The sequence below is a fragment of the Plasmodium coatneyi genome, chromosome 8 (assembly GCF_001680005.1).
Source record: "Plasmodium coatneyi strain Hackeri chromosome 8, complete sequence".
NCBI classification, from domain to species: Eukaryota; Apicomplexa; class Aconoidasida; order Haemosporida; family Plasmodiidae; genus Plasmodium; species Plasmodium coatneyi.
In genome coordinates, this window is record NC_033563.1 from 337,073 (window position 1) to 358,679 (window position 21,607).

Consider the following 21,607-nt stretch of genomic DNA (forward strand, 5'->3'; position numbering starts at 1 on the left):
GGTGTGGTGGTATTATTCTGTACCAGCTCCGCAACCCTTCCCACGCTTCACCCACGTCGTTGAACAAAAAGTCCAAAGGTTAAAAGGGTAGGAAACACCCGCACACCACTTCCTCAATCGGTGACTTTTTTCCTCTTGTGCTGATCATCCGTTCGGTCCATTATTTTGTTGAAACTCCACAGCTGTAAAGGGGAAGGGGAAAATGTGATACACATGAAATGAAATGATGCCAAGTAACACTTACCAAAGGGAACACACATAGACATAAAAATATGCTTCTACGTATGGCACACACCTCCCACTAGGTGGTTCCCCATTTGATGACGCTGCGTACTCACCATAGAGGGGTTCGTGTAGGCACGAAAGGAATCCTTCACCTGGGAAATACCCTCATCGATTTCCCTGACGTCATTCTGAAGGTTCTCACAAAATTTTTCATCGTCGTCGGAAGAGTCGATACAAATATCGTCTAAGTAAAACGTATGGTAGGGAAGGAGATATGCCAGGATCTCTTTCGCGTCATAATATTTTTCGTTGTTGAAAAAAATGTGAGAAAATTGCTTGTCTTTATTTATCGTGCTGGAATAAATCTGCTTCCTGTCTTCGTGATAATAATTCAGAACTCTCTTCCGCTCAGTAGCTAGCTTTTTTTCAAAATTGACTAGCTTAGAAAAGGCCGTTTTTTCCAGCATGTCTCTGTCGTTTAGGCAGTTATTTATTTTGCCACTATGGTGGACGCTGAATTCTTTTTTCAGGAAATCCATTGTCTTCTCGTAGTAGTACTCGTTCCCCTTATCGTCTTCCTCCCCAACCGTATCATCGACCTTCTTCCCCTTCAATTGGGTTTCCTCTTCGTCTTCTTTCCATCGAACCATCTTCCCCACCGTGTCGAAACTTTTGTTGTTGTGTCCCTCCCCCCCTACATGTCGTCTGGGATCCCCTACCTGCTGCTTCCGCTTCTGATCCGCTTTGCCCATTCGGAGTTGGCCATTCGGTGGAAAACCTTTCCCGTAATATTCAGCGCCATTTGGAAGAGCGTCCATTTTGCTTGCGTCAGCTACGCTACTGTACATATTCATGTAGGACTGATTAGGAGGGAATTCTCCTTTTTTCCCTCCAGCCACGTGTCCGTTTTGCGTAAAAGCTATGTCATTCAATTGGTGCTGGAAAGAGTGCATTAAATTGTTGGGCAAATTATGTTCTGTGACTTGCCCTGGGGGAAACCCTCCAGAAGGGAAGGCGTAATTAACATTTCTATTGACCCCTCCAGGGGTACTCATCGTCCCATTTGCTGCGTTGTTGTTATTCACACGCTGGTCATACTGATATGGTAGATGTTGCACTGAAACATTACCTCCTGTGTATGGATCTGCCACAATGTGACGATTGTTGTAAGGATCATTACGCGATATTTGTTCCACGTAGTTACTCTTCACATCGATGAACGTCCCACCCGTTTTGCTCTCAAAAGATGAGATGTTTACCTTTGGGTTATTCACATGAAGATCGGTGGGTGAGTGGAAAGTTTCCCCACCGTCAGTCGAATTTATACGATATTTTTGATTGGCAATGTTGGTGATATTTTTCCCCGATGCGTGGTGGTAATCTACATTGTGGACCACCCCGTGGTTAGTTACATACTGACTGGAATGACCTCCCCTACTGTTAGCGTTACTATTGTCTTGTGTCATCCTTCCATGGGTTCCACCACCATAAGGGTCACTAACACTCATGTCGTAAGTGCTACACGGGTAGGAGGCGTCCGACGTTATCTTATTCATGTGTGTGTAGGGCATGCCTATGCCGGGGTTCCCATTCGGGTAGTCGTAGTTTTCCTTCTGTTGGTACATGCTTGGGCCGCCAAACTGAGGTGGGGGCTGGGTCATTAAATTATTTGCACCATTTTCAAAGTTCTCCTGTCTAATGGAACCATCCACATGACTCCCCACATTGACCTCTTCGCCATTCTCGAAGGGAGGTGATATGTTGGTGCCCCCCTCCTGCGTGTTAACACCTTGGCTGTAATTCAGCCCGACGTCATTCGTCACCGGGGGGGAGGACGTTTCATTTTGTTTTTGCGATTCACCGTCTGGTGGATTTTCAGACTCATTGTTGCTTTTCTTTTCGCTCTGAAAAATCTTTAGGAAATTCATTCTGTGCGTTGGGAAAAGGTTACATTTGGTTGTGTTTTGTGAGGTAATCTTAACGTCCTTCCTTCAGTGTCTTCTCTTTGGAAGAGCCTTGGGTGTGTTTCCACCTGGGAGAGTTGTGTCTCTCGATCGAACTTAGTTCTTCCTCTTCAATTTTGACAGGTCCTCTTTCATGTGCTTTCTCTTTTTGGCTAGACCGACGATCATCCGGCTAACTCGCCCAAGTTGCATTCGTACAATCGGCACAGCGTCGTCCAGTATATACACTGCAACAGCCTCTGTTCACGCAGCAATTTAAAACGCTAACATGATCAGAATGGAAGAGTGCTGACCGGGACACATAGAGTGACGCACGAGGTGGTATGTAACCGTGGAAAGGACGCTGCAACGACGGGTAGCTAGAACAGTTGTCAGCAGAGTGGGGAAACAAAAAAAAAAAAAAAAAAAAAAAGTGCTGCACGGCGAATCACATATGGGAAGCTAAGCAACCACATATGAAGTCCAGCTGACAGGGTAAATGCCACTAAAAAGTGGATAATAAAAAAGGACGCGTTAATTCAACATTCAAACATACGCAGTTTTTTCACCTTATGTCGTCAAATGGAGGTGAGGCGGCATTGTTTTTTTATCATTCTCTCTCCCCCCTTTTTTTTTTATTTTATATATCCTCTTTCGTATGTACAAAAATCATACTTTTTTTCTTCATTCTCATGAGGAAGGGAAAATGAGAAAAAATAAAAAAAGGAGTTTTTAAGAGGAGGTTATAATTTTCCTCCGACCTGCGCGAACGTTCGGTGGAGTGCAGGTGCCGAAAAAGAATTAGAAGAAATATATGCCGCAAAAAAAAAAAAAAAAAAAAAACAGCAATTGAATTATGCTGCATGCCGTTATATGAGTAAAAAAGGGAATAAAAAAAAAAAAAAAAAAATTCCATTTTACATGTATTCGTAAAACAGTTCCTGAAAGTGTTTGCTCTCCAGGGTGAACATGCCGCTTAAGCTCGGAAAAGGTGTGCGACCTGGGTAAAAGTGATTTCCATGGGGGATGTAGACCCAACAGGAAAAGGCAAGCGGAAAATACAAAAACAAAACGCATATGCATGGAACAACGGATGACTCATCCTTCCACCTCGGACAAAAGGCCGTGACAAAACTGTTGATGCATCCCTCAATGGGGGAACGAAAAACGTCTCTTATTCATTTCAAGAAAAAAAGAAAAAACGAGCAATTAAAGTAATAGAATGGAGGGTGTTCTCACTCAGCACGACAAAAAGTATCCCACGTGTGCGATCTGCACAGGTGCACGTTTTGTCTGAACGGAATGTATCCGGCGCCTATACCATCCACATTATATATGAAATGGACCTCCTTAAACGGATAGTGACTCTCCGCCACTGGGAAAAGGACACACATGCGAAGCGATACTCCCCACCCATTTGGCAATAATCATCGGCCTACTTTCCTTTAAGAGGAAGAATAATCCATGTTGCGCTCTCCGATGGGGTTCTTTTATTGATTACCCCAAGTGGAGGGGTAGCCTCCTCTCCCCATCATCCTCACAACGGTGTGGAACCTCAAATGGGTGATCGCTGGCATACCTACCTTTGTTTCATGCACCAGTTTAAGCTTCACACATTTATAGTGTTTCAGTTTGGCTGCTCAGTTCACTAAGATTATTATTTTTTTTTTTTTTTTTTTTCCGTCCCTTTTTTATAAGTATTCTCATGCAGAAGTTTCTCCACTGTTGGCAATTTTGCACTCGGCTATTTTTTTCCGTGGGGTCATGTTATCTCTTTGCCATATTCTGCCGTTATTCTCTTTTTTTTTTTTTTTTTTTTTTTTTTTTTTCTGGCGATCCCGGTTTTCATTTCAAGTCCACCGTCGCGTCATCGCAAAGGAGAAAAAAGAGAAACACCCGTCGTTCTGCCTATCCGCTTCTTTTTCCTTTCCACATAAACTCCACCTTAAAGAGGTAGAAGTTGGATGAACTTCCCTCCGCACGAACGTTGTACATTTTTTCCTAGGCGTGATTTACCTGCACTGTTCATATTATTTTTCGCAACATTCTCCGGAACGTTTCCATCATTTGTGAAGACCTTTGCGGGAAGCCAATTTCACCTCGCGTGCTGCGCCAGAGGGGCTAAACGAAATCACATTTTTTGTAAGGAGGCTACTGGACGGCAAACCGTGCCGTAGCAGGTGTATAGAACGCGTAACGAGCAAATGGCGGGATCTGTTTGGAACAGAAACAGCTGGCACTGGTAATATAAAGGGCTATAAAAAAAAAAAAAAAAAAAAAAAAAAAAAAAAAAAAAAAAAAAACTATACATACGTGCATGTATATATATATACATGCTGATGATGTCCGTATGAGAATCTAAACCTGCCACTCCACTTACAACGCAAAAATGAGGCGGCCCTGCTCCACCGTGTGCCCCCTTTCATCGCCCGCTCCATCTTCCCCCCACCCACCCCTTGCAGGGAAGAGAAGAACTATAACAAATGGGGAGAGTCCTACATAAAAAATAAACTGTCCGATTTGAAAATCGAAAAGGAAGGCCTTTCCGTCTACTTCGACAGGGTGGACATTTCCGGAAATGTAACAGCTGGTGAAAGGAGAGTGGGGTCCCCCACCCCTAGTGGGAGTCTTTTCCTTCGTGTTATGCAATCTCTGCGTTTTGGCACGTCCGTGGACTACTCCTGCCAGCACCACTTCACAACATTACAACACCACCGCTTCACCACTTCACCGCGTAGGCCTCCGTGTCCATCCGGAAGGGAAAACAAATAAACTCCTTCGAGTACGTAATAAAGTTCGACTGGGCCTTCTCCAAAAAGGGGGAAGACAAGGAATACGCTGGAGGGACCGCAGAAATTTTGGACTTTTCAAATTGTTCCGTTGAGGTATCCACATGAGGGAGACACGCAAGTGGAGGACTTCCAGGGGGGGAGGTCTCAAACCGGCAAAAGAGTGGCGTAGACAGGTGAACTGCTTCTCCCTGGTGGTTTGCCTGTTGCCTCTTCCCCCCGATTTGCATCACCACAAAAGGAAGCAACATAATGAGGATGCAAAAGGATGCCATGGAGATTTAATTTTTTTTTTTTTTTTTTTTTTTTTTTTTCTAATCCCCCCTTTTTTTCCCCCTCAGGACAACGACTACGCCATCAACGTTGAGCTGATTGGAGACAAGGAGGAGTCCACACGCGCCTACGACATTCTGAGGAGGGAGGGAAAGGAGAAAATAAAAAATGCCTTGAAGGATTTCCCAGCGGATCTACTGAAGCATGACTCGAACGAATGTAATTTTTGCGCGCTCGGAGGAAGAAGTGGTGGAAGTGCCTGCACCGTGTGAATACGTACCGGGCGTATGGCCATGCTGGCTACACATTAATACACACATATATATATGAGATAATTTACTTCTTCTTCCCCCCCCATTGTGTAGCAAACAAGGAACAGAAGATCCTAGCCGAGGAAGAGGAAAAACTGCAAAAGGCAAAGCTGCAAAACGTGCAACAAAACCAACCACAAGGCGCAGCTGCAAATAGTATGAACAGTGTGAACAATGCGAACAGCGCAAACCACGTAAAGGAAAGCAAAGAGGAGGAAAAAAAAGAAGGGTCCATTTGGAACATCAACAACTACCATTGGGAAGAGAAATGCCTAACCAAGTGGGCCCAGGAGGAATTAAAAAATATGCTAGACAGCTCCACAATACAACTGAGCAATAACATTTCTTTGCAACTGTTCAGTTCTGAAGTTGACGGTGAAGCTTCTTCCAGTTTGCGAAAAAAAAAAAAAATAATAATTTACGACTTAAAAATTAATTCCGAATGGAAAGCTTTTAAAAAGAATAAAAATGGCCAAGTCGAAATGGAGGTCACGGGGCACGTCATTGTGAATGACGTCATTTCGGATTTCTCCTCTCACGACGATAGCAAGTACACATTTCAGTTCGTCTTTGACAGTGCCCGACCGGAGGGAGCGGCCATGAACGAGGTGATTAGGAAGGAGGGACCAGCGCAGATCGAGAAGATAATAGAAGCCTTTATTTCGAAGATGATGGAGAAGTAATTCGCAAGGGAAGGTTATTCTTACTCAGGGGAAAACGCCCCTGCATACGTTTTTCCATACACACCTGTGCCAAATTGTTCCTTCCGCGTTGCTCTCTTATAACCCTTTTCAGTTTTTGCTTAAGGTTTCTCTAAAAAACGGGGGCAACTATGTTCCCATTTCTTTGCACACTGATACCGCTACGTACATATTGTGCACACAATTATGCGCGCGCAGATACATTTACATATGCACACTACAACGTTGGTGTCCGTCTGGCGAAAAATTTTCACACACTCGTAACAACAGGAACGCTGCATGGTCTACACAAAATGCGCAAATTAATTCCGCTTTTTTTTTCAATCAAGCTACGGCGAAAACGATGCTACAACGTTAGCAGTACCAGGTAGGGGCGCCCTAAAAGCGAATGCCCTTCATCCCAGGTTTTTGCATTCCCTTCGATTTAACTGAGAAGACCCAGTTTCTTCAGGCGCTCCTGGAGCTTTCCCTCTTCGTTCTCCTTCACCTGTACGGTTAAAAGGGGTGTGCATTTGTTAGCAGCTAGCCATTTTGTTCAGTTGTTCATATGATCATATATATTTTTTTTTTTTTTGCACACTTGTTCATATTTTTTATGCACTGTTTTACAACTGTTCATATTTTTTTGCACTTTTTTTACAGCTGTTCATACATTTTTTTGCTTTTCAATTTGGCTACACCGTGCGGTGCTTTTGTCATCCCCGCTCTCTGTCTTACCAAGTCGTCACACCCGCCGACAATCTCCTTATTGATGAATATCCGCGGCACGGAGCTCTTTCCTAAAAGGGAGGAAAATTATAACGCGTCAAATGAAGCGCTAAGTCACGCGCTAGTTTTGCCAAGTGGAAGTGGTTCACCCCCTGGTGGGTAATATGCTCCTGCGTAAAGTGTTCCTTGCCTACCTGTCAGGTCTTTCAAGTAGGCTTGGATGTCCGCCATGTTGGGGTTCTTCTCGATTGTTTCTACATGCTACACGAGGGGAGGGGAAAGTTAAAATTGTCTCACTTTTGAATTCCAACGTGCACACCGTACTGATGCGTCCACGTGCGTGAGTGGTGTTGCTTCACTTGGAAAATTGCTTACCATATTGCCCACGTTATATCCTTTCAAAATGGAGATGGCCTTAATGCAGTACGGGCATTCCCTATGGGTGGAAAAAAAGAAAAGGGCAACGAAACGGTTAGATATGTGAAGAAATGACCGATGCAACCTTCGAAATTTCTCCCTCTTATTTATTATATTTTTTTTTTTTCATTTTAAAAAACATATGAGGAAGATCTCTTCCCATGCTTACGTTTTCGCAAACACGGCAATGACATTTTCGTCTATAATTTTCTGCACAAATTTTTTGACTCCTTCGTTGTTGCACGCCATTTTTTCGAGAGGGGTGTGTGCTCGTATATGCTTGCACGCTTGTGCTGTTACGCTGAGAATATTTCAAAGTATATACGCTCCAGTATGCCTGCGCTATTACGTCGCGATTCGCTGAAATGTGGGCGGATAAGCTATGCAAGAAATTCGCTGCTACAACTGCTGAAGTTTAACCAACGTGTAGAGGAACAGAGCAATTTGTATGTTCTCAAAAAAAGGGAGATGGTATCATGCGTTATTTTTCAGGTTTTATGCTAACGAAATGAACTATAATGATGATACGTGTTCAGCATATTTTTTGCATGGTTCAGTGGGTTATTCCTCAGGTTTTACGTAAGGGGAAAAGGATTGTAATTGAATATCAAAGATCAATGTTCCATAGTGAAAATTGCGTAAACCTGACGTGCAGTAAAATCCTACATTGCTTCACTTATTAGCTCATCAGTAAAAAAAAAAAAAAAATATAATATTGGGGTGCATATATATAAAGCTTTTTTTTTTTTTTTTTTTTTTTTTTTTTCCATTCAATGTTTGATCCATTTAGGGAAATAAAAAATTTCCAAGTGGAACAACCGGAAGAAAATTACCTGGTACTCACTTCTATTTTGCGTTTGTTTCCCCTGATGTTTTGCCAATTTGCCGTTTTACTGTTTACCGTTTGTTCCCATTTGTGCGCCCCTTATTTGGCTCCTTTTTTCGTACTCCGTTTGTATCTTTTTTTTTTTTTCCTCCGTTTCCCCATTTGCTCAACAATGTACATACAGCAGGGCTTCCCAAGATTTGTAAAAAATTCTTTTTTTTAATTATCCCTGATAAAAACGCAAACGAGTATGCTGCACCATCCGTAGTTACACCTCTGCTTATGCGATTTGACAAAAGAGCAGTTCATTTTTTTTTTTTTTTTTTTTTTCTTCCCCCCAGTGAAGCATTAGCGAAATAGTACCCTAGCGGACAAATCCCTTCCTCTGCCCGATCCAGGAAGGAGTGCATACCTCCATGCGGTACGCAGTCTGTGTGTCTAATTGGTCCCAGCGGGGTGTTTATTTTGCGCGCTACTTAGTGAGTCACACTGCCGCAGGAAGAGTTTGTAAAGAAGTTGTCCCCTTTTTGTAACAGCCTGAGGGTATATCCCCTGTCCATTGTTCATTCCGTGCTAGGCGGGTAGGCAAATCGAAGGTGGCTTCGCAAGAAAGCACGCAAAGCATTGCAGTATGTCACGGTCATCCAGTGCGTAACCGCTAAGCAGCTAAACCGCTAATCAGTGTAAGTTCTGTGTTTGCCCCCCGAAAGGATGCTGAGGAAGGCCATCGCCGCGTCAGGCGGGTTGGGAATTATCGGTGCGGGGGGGGTGTACCTGCTGAAGGAGAATTTTCACAAGAATATGATTGACGGTGATGTGGCGTATAAGTACAGCCCGGTGAAGAGTCGCAATGAAATGATTAGCCGTTTGAAAAAGAACCAATATGACGTACTAATAATAGGGGGAGGTGCCACTGGGGCAGGACTAGCCCTAGATTGCGCCACAAGGGGAATCAAATGTGCCCTAATAGATAAAGGTGACTTTTCCAGTGGCACGTCCTCAAAGTCAACGAAGCTTCTACATGGAGGTATACGTTACCTAGAAAATGCAGTAAAAAATTTTGACCTCACGGAGTTATATTTCGTATGGGAGGCATTAGGAGAAAGAGCTCATGCGATGAAGATTGCTCCATTCATGTCTAGGTCAGTACCAATTATTATGCCAATTTATAAATATTGGCAAGTGCCTTACTTTGCATACAATATAAAGGTGTACGATCTGTTGGCCGATTTGGTGTGTTACTTCGATAAGGGGGTTCCTAACTCAAGTTATATACGACACTCCAACACGGTCGATAGTTACCCCCTCCTGAAGAAGGAACAACTGAAAGGATCACTAGTGTATTACGATGGGCAGCATAATGATAGCCGCATGAATCTGAACCTTATTCTCACCAGTACGATGGAAAATTATGTGCCCGGGCAAGTGGGATCCACTGTCTGCAACTATATGGAAGTGGTGGGTTTCATAAAGGATGACGATGGGAAGAAGATAACTGGCGTGAGAGCAGTGGACAGAATTAGCAACGAAGAAATAGAAATATTTGCCAACGTTATTGTGAACGCTACAGGACCTCATGGAGATGTGGTCAGAAAGCTCGCAGATGAAACAGCCACTCCAGTTATACAGACGTCATCAGGTTGTCACTTCATCCTCCCGAAGTGGTACTCCTCGAAAAATAATGGAATGATCATACCGAAGACTAGCGATGGAAGAGTCCTCTTCCTGTTACCATGGGAAAATGCCACCATCGTTGGGACGACGGATGAACAGAGACAACTTGAGGAGAACCCACAGATTCCGAAAAAAGACACCGACTTTTTGGCTAGCGAATTGTCTAAATATATTAACGTAGATGCGGAAGAAATTAAGAATGACATCAAAGCGGCTTGGTGTGGGTTCAGACCCTTAGTTATGGATACCAAGGGGAGGAAAAAAAAAAGCGCCAATAAGGACACCCTAAAAGGTCAATCTGCAACGAACAATGAAACTGTAACCACGCACAAGATATCGAGAAGCCATGAAATTATAGAAGACGATAATGGGCTTATTAGCATTTTAGGAGGGAAGTGGACCATATATAGGAAGATGGCCCAGGATACCCTCGACTACATAGCGAACAAGCACTCTGATAAGGTTAAAACAAAGTACAACTGTAGGACCAAATTTCTGATGCTTCTTGGTAGTCACGACGAGCAAGGAAAACACAACTTAGACGACCTAACCTATGGTAGTAGTAAATTGAGTAAAAAGCTAGTCCAAAAATACAGCCAAATAGATTATGACGTTGCTAATCATCTGGTGTCCGATTATGGATACCTAGCAGAGAAGGTCTGTGAACTAGCCACCGAATTGAATTTGTTTAACAAAATAGATGCGTCCAAACCGTACATCGAAGCGGAAGTGGTCTATGCCAGTAGGTATGAATTCGCCTCCACCATTTCGGACATTATTGGCAGACGGTTCCGACTGGGGTTTGTGGATTCCGCGGTGTCTGGTAAGGTCATCTCCAAAATTGGCGAACTTATGAAGGACGAGTTGAAATGGAACCGCGAACAAATGAACAAAAACATCCAGGACGCCCAGCTCTACGTCCGATCGCTCTCCCTGGAGTGATCCCCGCCAATCGCAACAACAATCACAACACCAATCGTTGTAACAACGCAGCAACGAAGTGGCCCTTTTTGTTCACTACGGTACGGACACTTTGGAGAGCGTGCCTCCCCAAACACGTCCATACATAATACAACTCCCCGCCTGTACAGATATGCTAATTTGTTCCCAAGTATACACTCAGCTTAACCTACATTTTTAAAAAACCTAACGACATTTTATGCCCCACTGGGGTGATAAAAAAGTTAAAAAAAAAAGGGAAAAAACCTTTCTTTTGAAACGCCGCCTCCTCATGGTGCAAAGTGCCCACCGGGGAAGAAAAAAAAAAAATGAATCGGTTTAAAACCAAATGTTCATTAAATCGGCGTTTGTGCGTGGCCATTGCGGACACCAGGCCTGCTTCGCCGGCAAAAAATGTTAAATAGGTGGATGTATGTGCCTGGCCTGCTTAGACTAGGTCACCTCTCGGCTTGACCCAGTTGATCTTATGCTCGGGGGCCTCCAAATAGAACAGCTTCATGTCCAACCGGTACTGCCTCAGTGCGTCCAGCCACAAGTACGCAAAGTATAGACCCACCGTCATATAAAGGATGAACTCACGCAAGCACATTGTAACGTTATACTCTGCTAGCATTTTCTGTCTGTAAGTATACCAAGCAGACTCCCACTTCATTTCTTCCTCCTTTGCCATTTCTTCTGCAGTTCTATACGGTAAGGGAATCTTGCTCCTAAAAATTTTCAACGGTTTGGCAAATTTATAAAACATTTCCTGATAATCATCATAGGTGAATTCCCCCCGGATCAACTTATGCATGTATGGCTTCAACTCTTCTGTGTCATCTCCTAATTTTTTCAGAAAGGTATAAAACTGGGGGGGCACATAGTAGGTGTGCTTAATCTGTGTGGAGACCTCTGGAGGGATACTGGCAGGAACTCCAAATTCGTCTCTCGGGATAACCTCGTATTCGTTTTCCCAGAATGGTTGCCAGCTGGGTCGATCGTAAGTTACGATGAACATCATGGGGTATCCATAACCTCCTAACTTTCTGTTTAGGTGTTCTCCTTCGAAGAAGCTCTCCTCGCTGTTCTGCTTTCCCAAGCGGGTACCACTGCAGCTGGTTATGCCTCTGTGGTGGGGTGCACACACATTGCTAGTTTTTAGGCCCGTCCAGCTGGGAATCCCTCCAATATAACTCCTCCCCACCTGGGGGTACACCTGGCTGCTATACTTTTGCGTCCACACGTTCCATAAGTTCTTCCGATCAAAGGGGCCTTCCCCTTTAAACGCCCTAACCGATTTGGCCAAGTGATTCCTAATGAGGTGACCTGCACAGGTGTACACCATTTTGTTCTCCACCGTCAGGATGTGAATACAACTCGTTGTTACTTTTTTTCAGGTGAGATACTCTACGGTTATTTTGCTTCCCCGGAGAAGTGACATGTGTTGCGTCCTCTTGGGTATCTTCACCTCATCAGCGAAGTGTTTTCTTCCTCCTTCTTTTTTTTGGGGGGGACACTCTCCTGGGAGGCAAGCAAACCATATGATGGAAACTTCCTTCCGCTCCGCTTCGTCGCCGCTACGTCAGCAGATCGGCTGGCCAGTCAGGGTGACGGAATGAATTCAACGCGGCGGCGATTTTCCTCTGCGCGTTCCACGTCCAACCTTTTATCATACCTCGTAAAATGTCCTTCGCAGAGAATTAAATCGGAGGGATTTTTTTTTTTTTTTTTTTTTTTTTAAATGCATACGCAATGCACACATTGGTGGTCACCCAATGGGAACAAAAAATTGTTCAAGCGGGGCGATCCTGGGAAGCGTGCGTGGAGTTACCTGCCGAAATTTTCTTCACCCAATTATCCTCACCAAGTGCAACGCAAAACGCACAATTTTTGCGCGACCCTCCCCGCAAGTGAAGATGTTTACATAAAACAGCCAAAGGGCTCTAAGCAGCTGTGACGAAGCAAAGCAACTCCCCCTCGAGTATGCGCTCTGCCAACACACGCCAAACGGAAGGGAACCAATGATTATAGTTTACCAGCTGGAAGATACAAACGGATAAGGTTTACACAGCGGAAGAGGTTATTTTTTCCCTGTTTTGGGGCTCTTTTTTTTCTTTCATATTATTTTCCCCTGCGCGCCAAAATGACGTCAGCCCCAGGATTGGCCTTCGCCAACCTCACGTTGATGCTGGACCTGCCACAGCTACCAGCCATCTTCTTCGTGAACGTACGGAACAACTTCCAAGTGCTCATGAACGAGATCAAGCTCAACACAGTGGAGAGTGAAGAAATATTTTACCCCCATAACAGAATAAATTTACAAAATGCACAAGTCAACAAAATGGGCCGAACGAGGAAATACAGCAACAACAGGAACTGGCTCTTCGGTACGCCCTTCTAGGGGGGGCTTCCAAGTAATAGTAGCACTTCCACTTAATGAATCGGCCGCAATGCTTTTGATGAGCCAAACAGCTGGGTAGACGATATCCGAGCGGCCACGTGCACAATGGGGCTAACCAACCATCCGAATCAGAAGTTTGCACATACCCATTTCATCACGCAGGGACTGTCCAAGGCCTCCCCCCCTTTTTTTTTTTTTTTTTTTTTTTATGAACGGTCAGGCAAATTAGCATGAAAAATAGCTATTTTTATCCCTTTTTTACCTGACCGTTCATAAAAAAAAAAGCAACATATGTATAATAGCACATTTTTTTTTTGTGTGTGTGTGCCTTGGGTGCCACGCAAAAATGTGTCGTCTGACAAGTGTTCATTCGGTCGAGTCGCAGTAGTAACTCCGTTCCATTCGTTCTGTTCATTTTTATTTTTCCTACCATGCAAACTCCCCTCTATATGTGTGTCCGTTTTCCAACCCCTGGGCCCATGTATGCAACATGCTCCATTTAGACATGGGCGGGTTCACCCTTCTACTTACCCGTGCGCATACCAGAGAACGAACTAACCACGAAAGTGGAGAAAAATGAAAAAAAAAGAAATGATTTTTGGAGCAGCGGGCGAACCAGGTCGAGAAGAATGGTTGCCCAACCCGACGGTGTATACCCATGTGGGTAATCCACTTGTTGATAACGTAACCACTCATCATGTGCCAAAGCGCGCCTACCTGTGTGGACAAACAACAAAGTAGGAAAAAGCGCAGTTGCTCCTTTTCCCTGATTGCACTTCAGAACACACCCAAAAAACCGTTGTTTACTAACAATCGTATGTTTTTCGACACGTGGCTGCTAACGAAGCACAGTAAAAGTAACAGAGCGTTGGGAATAAAAATCAGGTGGGGGAAAAAAAATGGAATCTGTTACCAAAAAGTATACAACCCGCTTGGTAAACATCTTTTTGTCACACCCTCAATGCAATTAAGCTTCCCCCATTTGGGGAGCAATTGGATGGACGCAAAAAAAAAAAATAAATAAATGGGATTTTCAGTTTTACTTTTTTTTTTTTTTTTTTCACTAAACGGATAGCCAAATTTTCTCATAAATTGCAAAACTTGCAAAGGCTACTTGCGGAAATGCCCAGCGAATATATACGCTTCACCGCAGCTGGTTCCTTCTAATTTATTTTCCCTGATCTGAAGGTATCCTGTTGGCACCCTTTTTCGCGTGACATTCATTCGGCAGTGGCCTCTCAAGGGGGACATACGCATTTTGAGAAATTCCCCCAATGGAGGGAAAAAAAAATCCAAGCCAATCCAACGAAATATAACGAGCAGAAGAGTCCCATTTAGCGAGCGCATTTGTGTGAAGTACATAAATGCAGCGGTAGCTCCACGAATGGGAGAATTATCATTACCGAGGGGAAGCGCTTCCCAAAGGAACAAACATAAAAGAAGTATACCCAATTAGCAGTGTTTGCGAAGGGCATAAGGCTTCACCACCCGCGGGTGTACAACTCCTGAACAATTTTTACCAGACGGAGGAAGAGAAAAATGATTGGGGGACTCTCCGTTTCGATCACGCTGATAGGCTTAGCGTCCCTTGTGAAGAGTGGGCATTCCGTGTACCTTCGTAAGTCTTTCACAACAGCGGCAACCTATGCATGTAACACTCCCACTCAGAACCGCCCTCACTTTTTAACCTCGCTCATTTAAGCCACTTACGCTTTTCCTCCCGTCTTTCCGCAGTCCTTAGCGCCTTCAAATTGGAAAACGACAGTATCGATCACTTCACCATTCCATACACGGTGAGTTGTCAAGGGGGACACAGCCACCCCTTTGCGGTGGCTCCCTCCGTGGGTGCAACGAGAATGGAAACGTCTGCCTATATAACTACGCATGTATGTATACACGCCCTTCCATTTCTTAAATGTTATTCCCCCCCATCACCGTTGCAGCTTGTCGCACAAATCGTGCTTTGTGCCCTGGTGACCATTTACGGAGGAAGCAGACTCTTCCTTAACTTCAAGCACATCAAGGAGAGCGAGCCCACCAGCTTCGGCAATTAGTAAGCCTCGCCGGAGTGACATTTCCGCGTTCATCTTTCGTTTGCCCTTCATCCGGTGCTAACCACCGCTAACAACGCCAACAACTTTAACGGTGATCACCCCTATTTTTCCCCTGCAGCGATTGGGACAAGAACCACGCACGGAAGAGCTACCGCCCCTGCTTCAACAGAAAGTTCTTCATCAAAAGTTACGCGAAGGATTTCCTTCTCAAGTCCATTTGAGGGGGGCGCCGACAAGGTACATGGCGCCCCGGCTGGATAGCCATGCGCATATGTATGTACATACGTATGCACGTGTGCATGTATTTTTGTATGTATGTATGTATGTTTTTTTTTTTTTTTTTTTTTTTTTTATCCGCACAACTTGACCAATATGGCTAGCTAACTACGGTGTATGCACACATAAAAGTGAAAAAAAAAAAAAAAAAAAAAAAAAAAGCTAAACCTGGCAGAACGAAGTGAGGACAAACATGCACTTGTACACATACGCGTACGTAAGTGTTGGAATGGTTACACGCCGCCTCTTTTGCGAGGTGCACATTTAATAATGTCATCCACCCGCAGAATCATCTCGACGGCCTCCGTGGCGGAGGTCAACTGAGATAACTTCGAATTGTACGACTCATAAATGCCCAGCTCCATCACATTGCCCACATCTCCAGTGTTTATGTCTATACCCGCGTAGACATTCCCCTTGGTATGTTGCGCTCTTATTTTGCTAACAATCTCTGAGCTGTCAAAACCTCCATTATCTAATATGTAGGTGGGGATTTGTCTTAGCGCCTTTGCAAAGGCTTCGATAGCCAAGCTTCTCTTTCCTTCTACAGTTCTGGCTAAATTATCCACAGCGTTACTCATGAGCATTTCTGTGCACCCGGCTCCTAAGACGACCCGATTGTCCTTCATCGTTTCTGCTAAAACGGCCAACGCGTCATGCAGAGACCTTTCACTTTCCTCCAAAATGTGTGAAGAGGCTCCCCTAAGAATTATTGTACACGCTCCATTCTTCTTGCACCCTGAGAAACGAATTAATTTATCCTCCCCTATGATTACTTCTTCAATTTTATCACAATATCCTAACTTGATATTTAGATCCTTCTCAAAAGTGGATGCAATTTCTGCTCCTAAACAGCTAGCCAATCTTTCCATTCCATCGAAGTCACTGTGTTCAATTGTCATGACATTATTTTCACGAAAAATCTGCTCGGGATAATTGTAAATTAGCTGTCTGTTAATAAAAACATTACATCCATGTGCAATAATATTTTCCACCTTTTTTTTCATCTTCAATTTTTCCTCATTTTCCAAATCCTGTATGTCCTCAAAGCTATTAACGTTTACTTTGGTCCCGTAAATTTTTACCTTGTCCGTATCCATGGGTGTGTTGGCTATCATGACATTACATTTGGTGAGACTCTTCGGTTGATTTATGCCAATTCTCTTCTCTAATATAAACCCCTCTTCCAAGTAGGAATCCTTAATAGTCCCTCCAGTTTTTTTTATTATTTGAATTAGGTCTAAGTTTAAGTTTTCCTTTATTCGTAGGATTGCATTTACAGCTAATTGGGAGAAATGTTCCTTCTCATGGGTCAACAATTTGGAGGAGAGTGTCGTCCTGGCAATTTTTAGCATATCCTCCTTAAACTGTTCCGAGTTCATATCATGACTGAAACAGGACTTTTCCAATGCGTCTCTTGCTGCCTGAAGTGCCATGCGAAATCCATCACAAATAATCTGAGGGTGTATTTTATTTTCAATTAATATTTCTGCGTTTCTGAGCATCTCTGCTGCGAGGACCACAACGCCCGTAGTTCCATCTCCACATTTGTTGTCCTGCTGCATGCTAACGTCTACTAATATTTTCGACACTGGATTATCTAACCATACTGATTTCAGAATCGTTGCTCCGTCGTTTGTTACTGTATGTTGGTGACTTCGCGCACCTTCTATATTCAAGGGGGTCAATATCTTGTCCAGCCCCCTTGGCCCCAAAGTGCTTTTCACCAAATCTCCCACCGCGATGGCCCCCACGAAGTACTGCAGCCTCGCGATTTCCCCCTTGTCCTCCTGCGCACCCTGCTTCAATACGTCTGGCACGATCGTATTCATCTTCGCAGGGGGGGTATATGCAATTATTAGCAACGGTGCATGCAGTTATCACGCGTGACTACTCCCTAATTACTCACACTGCGTGGACCTACCGTGGCTAGGGATGTACAAAGATATCCTCACACGCACGTGTCAATGAGGTACCTGCGCGCAGCGAAATCGGCCCAACAAATGTGTTCAAATAACAGCTACTTGTAGGAAGAAAAAAAAAACAAAGTGAAAAAAAATAAGGCCGATCAAATATACAGCCTACAAGGTGAGTACAAAAAAGGAAACCAAATGCGTAGCAGCGTTTTTTTTTTTTTTTTTCCCCCTCTACTTTTTTTGATGCCTGCTGTTAGTGGTCTCCCTATGCAAATTGTGCCCCCCCAAAAAAAAAAAAATTAACCCTACTTTTGTATACCCAGATTTCACGTACATTATTTTTTATGTACGCCGGGGAGAGAGCGGTACTTTTTTTTTTTTTTTTTTTTTTCCCCAACGTTTTTGTGCACTTGGCTGCTTGCTTAGTTAACCTTTCGCCCCCTACGTGGGAAGAAGCATACGCCCGACAATGCGTATATCCATATACCTACATGCGGGTCGATTCACCCCAAGGGTATGTACTACCCCAGTTGGGTGACCCCCCTTTGATGTTATTCGTTTTTCCCGCCTTGTTCCCAAAACACGTTATATGGCGCTGCCGTTACGAACATGGCTTAACAGCGTTTCCACTTCGCATAATTTCTTTTCACCTTTGTACTATGTGGCGAGACTGAACGTTATGTTTTTAAGCTTCGAACGGGAGGTCCACTTTTCGCAGTGGCTGAAACGAACGCACACAAGCGCACCCCCTCGTGCGTCCCACCATTTTCATCGGAACGTAAGAAAAACTGAACAACCTAGTACAGCCCCAACTTACAAAGCGGGGAAAAAAAAAAAAAAAAAAAACCATGTGACTGTCCCAAATGGTGGAAGTTCCATTTATATACTTTCTTTCGACGAGGAAACCTTTCGAAAGAACTTTAAGGGAGAAGCGAGCGAAGCTACACACGCTGTTGCGCGAGGAACGGGGAACCATAGAGGGGCGTTTCGCCACCCTTGTTACTTGGACCAGTGTGTCATCTCATCTACATAAATACGGAACACATCCTGTGGGGAATTGCCCCCCTTAATTATCCATTACCCGATCACCATGCCTTTTTCCCCTACTTAACCTTTTGCAAAATTTCCGCAAATGATATGCATGCACACGTGCCAAGGAAAAAGCATGGCATCTTTTTCACCACGTGACGACGGTTATGATGATTTCCCCTAAATTTTTATAACGGTATGAACAAATGGATGGGGGCGCTTTGCGGGAAAACTCCAACCTATGGAAGAGGATATGCGTGCGATTGGGGGCATAACGCGGGATGATTCCCCCTCAGGAATATTCCACCGCCGCGATGACGGCAAACTGTGGCATACACGTAGGTATGCCTTCTCAAAAATATGTGCCCCATTTTGGGTACCCCTCTTTTTTTTTTCACCTCAAAGTGGGAAAACCAGCCAAATAGGGAGAAAAAAAATTAAGCACCCGCACGTATAAACATATATGGTCGCGCTTACGTGGGATTACGAAGGTATTGCGTTCCGCGCGCACTGTTGCGAAAGGTATTGCAGCTGCCACGTACAATGAGGCAACAACATCCATATATATGCTGACCAATGAGAGAAGAAAAAAAAAAGGCAATTTTTTTCCCCCCTTCGGACCACTTAACGCGCCTGTTTCTTTTTTTTTTTTTTTTTTTTCTGGCTCATATTTCTTCCCCCAAGTGCACTACGCATGAGGTGGGGTGACTTTCACCTTTTTTGGCTTGGGCCCCTGGTGCGACGGAAATAAAAAGCGCCATACATACAGTTGACTCTCTCTGCGCTCACAATATAATATTCAGCCATATTGGGGCATATAATATTATACATAATCCAAATGGGGGGATACTTCCTGGGCGATGCTGCTAATCCAATCACTTGTTTGCTCTGCCATTGGCCCATTCGACATGCCCCTGGGATAGGTAACGCCAGAGAGGTTATTACCCAACCGGAAAAGTCGCGCCAAGTTTGAAAAAAAAAAAAAAAACTCCACCACAATATTTGTAGATACGCAAAACTGTGCGAACATATTTTTTAATTAATTTATTTTCCTTCCCAAAGTTTAACTTCTTTTTGCTAAAAAGAAAAAAAAAAAATTAAGAACAAAGAGAAGTAATTTTTTTTTTTGCAACTACTTTGAAAGATATACTTCCTACTCCTTTTTTTACCTATTTAAAAATTATCTTAAGTCAACATGGGATCAGGTACGTGTCATTTCGTATGTCACATGTGACATGCCAGCTGTGCTTCGCGTTCGTTTTATCCCCTCCCCCCGTATGCCTGCTTTTATATGCTTGCAAAAGAGGAACTGCATCCCCATGGATGTAATTATGAGTGACTGAGTGGAAGAATTGGGGGGAGAGGAAGAGCGATTAACCGGTTAACCGGTTAACGCGTTAATCGGTTAACCAGTGGAGAAGGAAAGTTGCTTCACCATTGGAAAAATCGAGGCAGTGGCATGCGCGCATACATAAATACATACGCACGAACGAGTGCATGAATATCTGACCCCGCTACGGAGACGAACGTGCGGGGGGATAGCGTGCCAGTGAGCCCCGCACCTGCTTATGACCCCACGCGTGCCTACTCTACACTCACTTAATCGCTTTTGCATTACACCCCACCTGAACAGGCAAACCAAGTGGACTGAGGGCAGCGCGAAAACTGCGCATAAGAAGAAGAACCCAGAGATGGGCTGATAAGGGATACAAGAAATCCCACTTGGGAACCCGATGGAAGTCCAACCCCTTTAGAGGAAGTTCCCATGCCAAGGGAATCGTCGTCGAGAAGGTTGCCATTGAGGCTAAGCAGGTGAGAAGGAGCGTCTCCGCCCAGGAGCAATTTGCAAAAAGAGGAAAGCGGGAAAAAATAATAACCCCACCATCTGTTACTACCAGCGACGGCTACTTCATTCCATTTGTGTTTCATGAGCCCACGTACTCTAACGAGCTGATGAGTCAAAAAATGGATAGAAAAAATGAATCAGAAATGGAATTAACGTCTACTCTGTTTTTATGACTTTTCCATGCATAAAAATATGTTAACGTTTCTACATGCATATAGTGAAGCAGCAAATCTTTGCCGCCGCAGTTGGAGTGATTAAATCAGTTGGCCTAGTTCGCTCCGTTCTGTGAATACCTTTCCATATGTAAGGAGCCCCCCTTCCCCCCAATTCCCTTTCTACACATGTTAATGCTCACCCTACCCCATTTGTGCAGCCCAACTCCGCTTATCGAAAGTGTGTCCGTGTGCAGTTGATTAAAAATGGAAAGAAAATCACGGCTTTCGTTCCTGGAGACGGTTGCTTAAATTTTATCGACGAAAACGACGAAGTGTTAGTCTCAGGATTTGGACGAAGTGGTCACTCTGTTGGTGACTTGCCCGGAGTCAAATTCAAGGTGGTCAAAGTAGCTCGTGTTTCCCTACTAGCCCTGTTTAAAGAGAAGAAGGAGAAGCCAAGATCATAGAGTGTATCGTCGCAGTGTCTGGCGGAAGTGCCAATGCTGTTCCTCTGCGTTATCGTAGCGGTGTCCCATAAATCTGTGCTCTTTACAAGCGCGTTGAACACCAACCGTGTTGAGTTTCTCCCTTAACGTGCTCACCTCATTCTGCCATTTTGGGGTCCACTGTTGGTACTCTAACTTTTTTTTTTTTCTTCTTTTTTCACAAACGGATTGAGACTATATACATGGTTAGCACATTTTAGATGTAATGCAAAAAGGAAAAAAAAAGTAAATGCATCTTACGCCAATTGGAAAAAATATTTTAAGGGGAATATTTAAACATGTCTGTAAGTGTTTAGGCGTGTCCGATGCCTCCTTGCCCCGTGTGCATTTCGCTCGAGAGGGAAAAAAGAAAGGGGGGTGGCAGAAAATATTAATGGGAACATCCCTGTGGGGTTTTTCTTTTCCCACCAGTGGGGCACTCCCTCGGGGTTTGTACGAGATGGACAAAATGGGCAGACATTGCAGCGTCGCAACGTTGCAGTTTTGCAGTGGTGGAATGGCCCCTGTGGGTGTTCACCCCTGCCACGCTTGAGCGATCCTCCCCTTGTCAATAATGACTCTCTTTTATTTGATTAAACGTGTTGTTGAAAAAAGAATAAGTTTTTCCTTTTCCGTTTT

General features: G+C 44.0%; 9 protein-coding genes across 9 annotated transcripts; 5 read left to right on the forward strand and 4 right to left on the reverse strand.

The window, feature by feature from the left end:
• Positions 1-113: 113 nt before the first annotated feature.
• On the reverse strand, positions 114-2,153 carry PCOAH_00019910 (Uncharacterized protein; the record flags this gene model as incomplete). The annotated part of the gene is made up of 2 exons (XM_020058800.1): positions 114-182; positions 339-2,153. 2 exons carry the CDS (start codon positions 2,151-2,153, stop codon positions 114-116), a joined length of 1,884 nt encoding a protein of 627 aa, XP_019914409.1.
• A 1,862-nt stretch (positions 2,154-4,015) lies between these two features.
• Positions 4,016-6,224, forward strand: PCOAH_00019920 (Uncharacterized protein; the record flags this gene model as incomplete). Its single annotated transcript, XM_020058801.1, has 5 exons — positions 4,016-4,410; positions 4,631-4,748; positions 4,907-5,053; positions 5,299-5,479; positions 5,596-6,224. 5 exons carry the CDS (start codon positions 4,373-4,375, stop codon positions 6,222-6,224), a joined length of 1,113 nt encoding a protein of 370 aa, XP_019914418.1.
• Positions 6,225-6,310: 86 nt separating this feature from the next.
• On the reverse strand, positions 6,311-7,656 carry PCOAH_00019930 (Glutaredoxin 3; the record flags this gene model as incomplete). The annotated part of the gene is made up of 5 exons (XM_020058802.1): positions 6,311-6,729; positions 6,960-7,021; positions 7,145-7,211; positions 7,326-7,386; positions 7,537-7,656. The coding sequence occupies 5 exons, from the start codon at positions 7,614-7,616 to the stop codon at positions 6,667-6,669; spliced, it is 333 nt and encodes a 110-aa protein (XP_019914327.1).
• Positions 7,657-8,904: 1,248 nt separating this feature from the next.
• PCOAH_00019940 (Glycerol-3-phosphate dehydrogenase) lies at positions 8,905-10,809 on the forward strand (the record flags this gene model as incomplete). Its single annotated transcript, XM_020058803.1, has 1 exon — positions 8,905-10,809. The coding sequence occupies one exon, from the start codon at positions 8,905-8,907 to the stop codon at positions 10,807-10,809; it is 1,905 nt and encodes a 634-aa protein (XP_019914313.1).
• Positions 10,810-11,254: 445 nt separating this feature from the next.
• PCOAH_00019950 (Uncharacterized protein) lies at positions 11,255-12,151 on the reverse strand (the record flags this gene model as incomplete). Its single annotated transcript, XM_020058804.1, has 1 exon — positions 11,255-12,151. The coding sequence occupies one exon, from the start codon at positions 12,149-12,151 to the stop codon at positions 11,255-11,257; it is 897 nt and encodes a 298-aa protein (XP_019914533.1).
• A 798-nt stretch (positions 12,152-12,949) lies between these two features.
• Positions 12,950-13,207, forward strand: PCOAH_00019960 (Uncharacterized protein; the record flags this gene model as incomplete). The annotated part of the gene is made up of 1 exon (XM_020058805.1): positions 12,950-13,207. One exon carries the CDS (start codon positions 12,950-12,952, stop codon positions 13,205-13,207), a length of 258 nt encoding a protein of 85 aa, XP_019914610.1.
• Positions 13,208-14,746: 1,539 nt separating this feature from the next.
• PCOAH_00019970 (Uncharacterized protein) lies at positions 14,747-15,482 on the forward strand (the record flags this gene model as incomplete). Its single annotated transcript, XM_020058806.1, has 4 exons — positions 14,747-14,825; positions 14,942-15,000; positions 15,151-15,260; positions 15,380-15,482. 4 exons carry the CDS (start codon positions 14,747-14,749, stop codon positions 15,480-15,482), a joined length of 351 nt encoding a protein of 116 aa, XP_019914344.1.
• Positions 15,483-15,770: 288 nt separating this feature from the next.
• PCOAH_00019980 (T-complex protein 1) lies at positions 15,771-17,369 on the reverse strand (the record flags this gene model as incomplete). Its single annotated transcript, XM_020058807.1, has 1 exon — positions 15,771-17,369. The coding sequence occupies one exon, from the start codon at positions 17,367-17,369 to the stop codon at positions 15,771-15,773; it is 1,599 nt and encodes a 532-aa protein (XP_019914607.1).
• Positions 17,370-19,677: 2,308 nt separating this feature from the next.
• PCOAH_00019990 (40S ribosomal protein S23) lies at positions 19,678-20,950 on the forward strand (the record flags this gene model as incomplete). Its single annotated transcript, XM_020058808.1, has 3 exons — positions 19,678-19,687; positions 20,116-20,294; positions 20,702-20,950. The coding sequence occupies 3 exons, from the start codon at positions 19,678-19,680 to the stop codon at positions 20,948-20,950; spliced, it is 438 nt and encodes a 145-aa protein (XP_019914641.1).
• Positions 20,951-21,607: the final 657 nt, after the last annotated feature.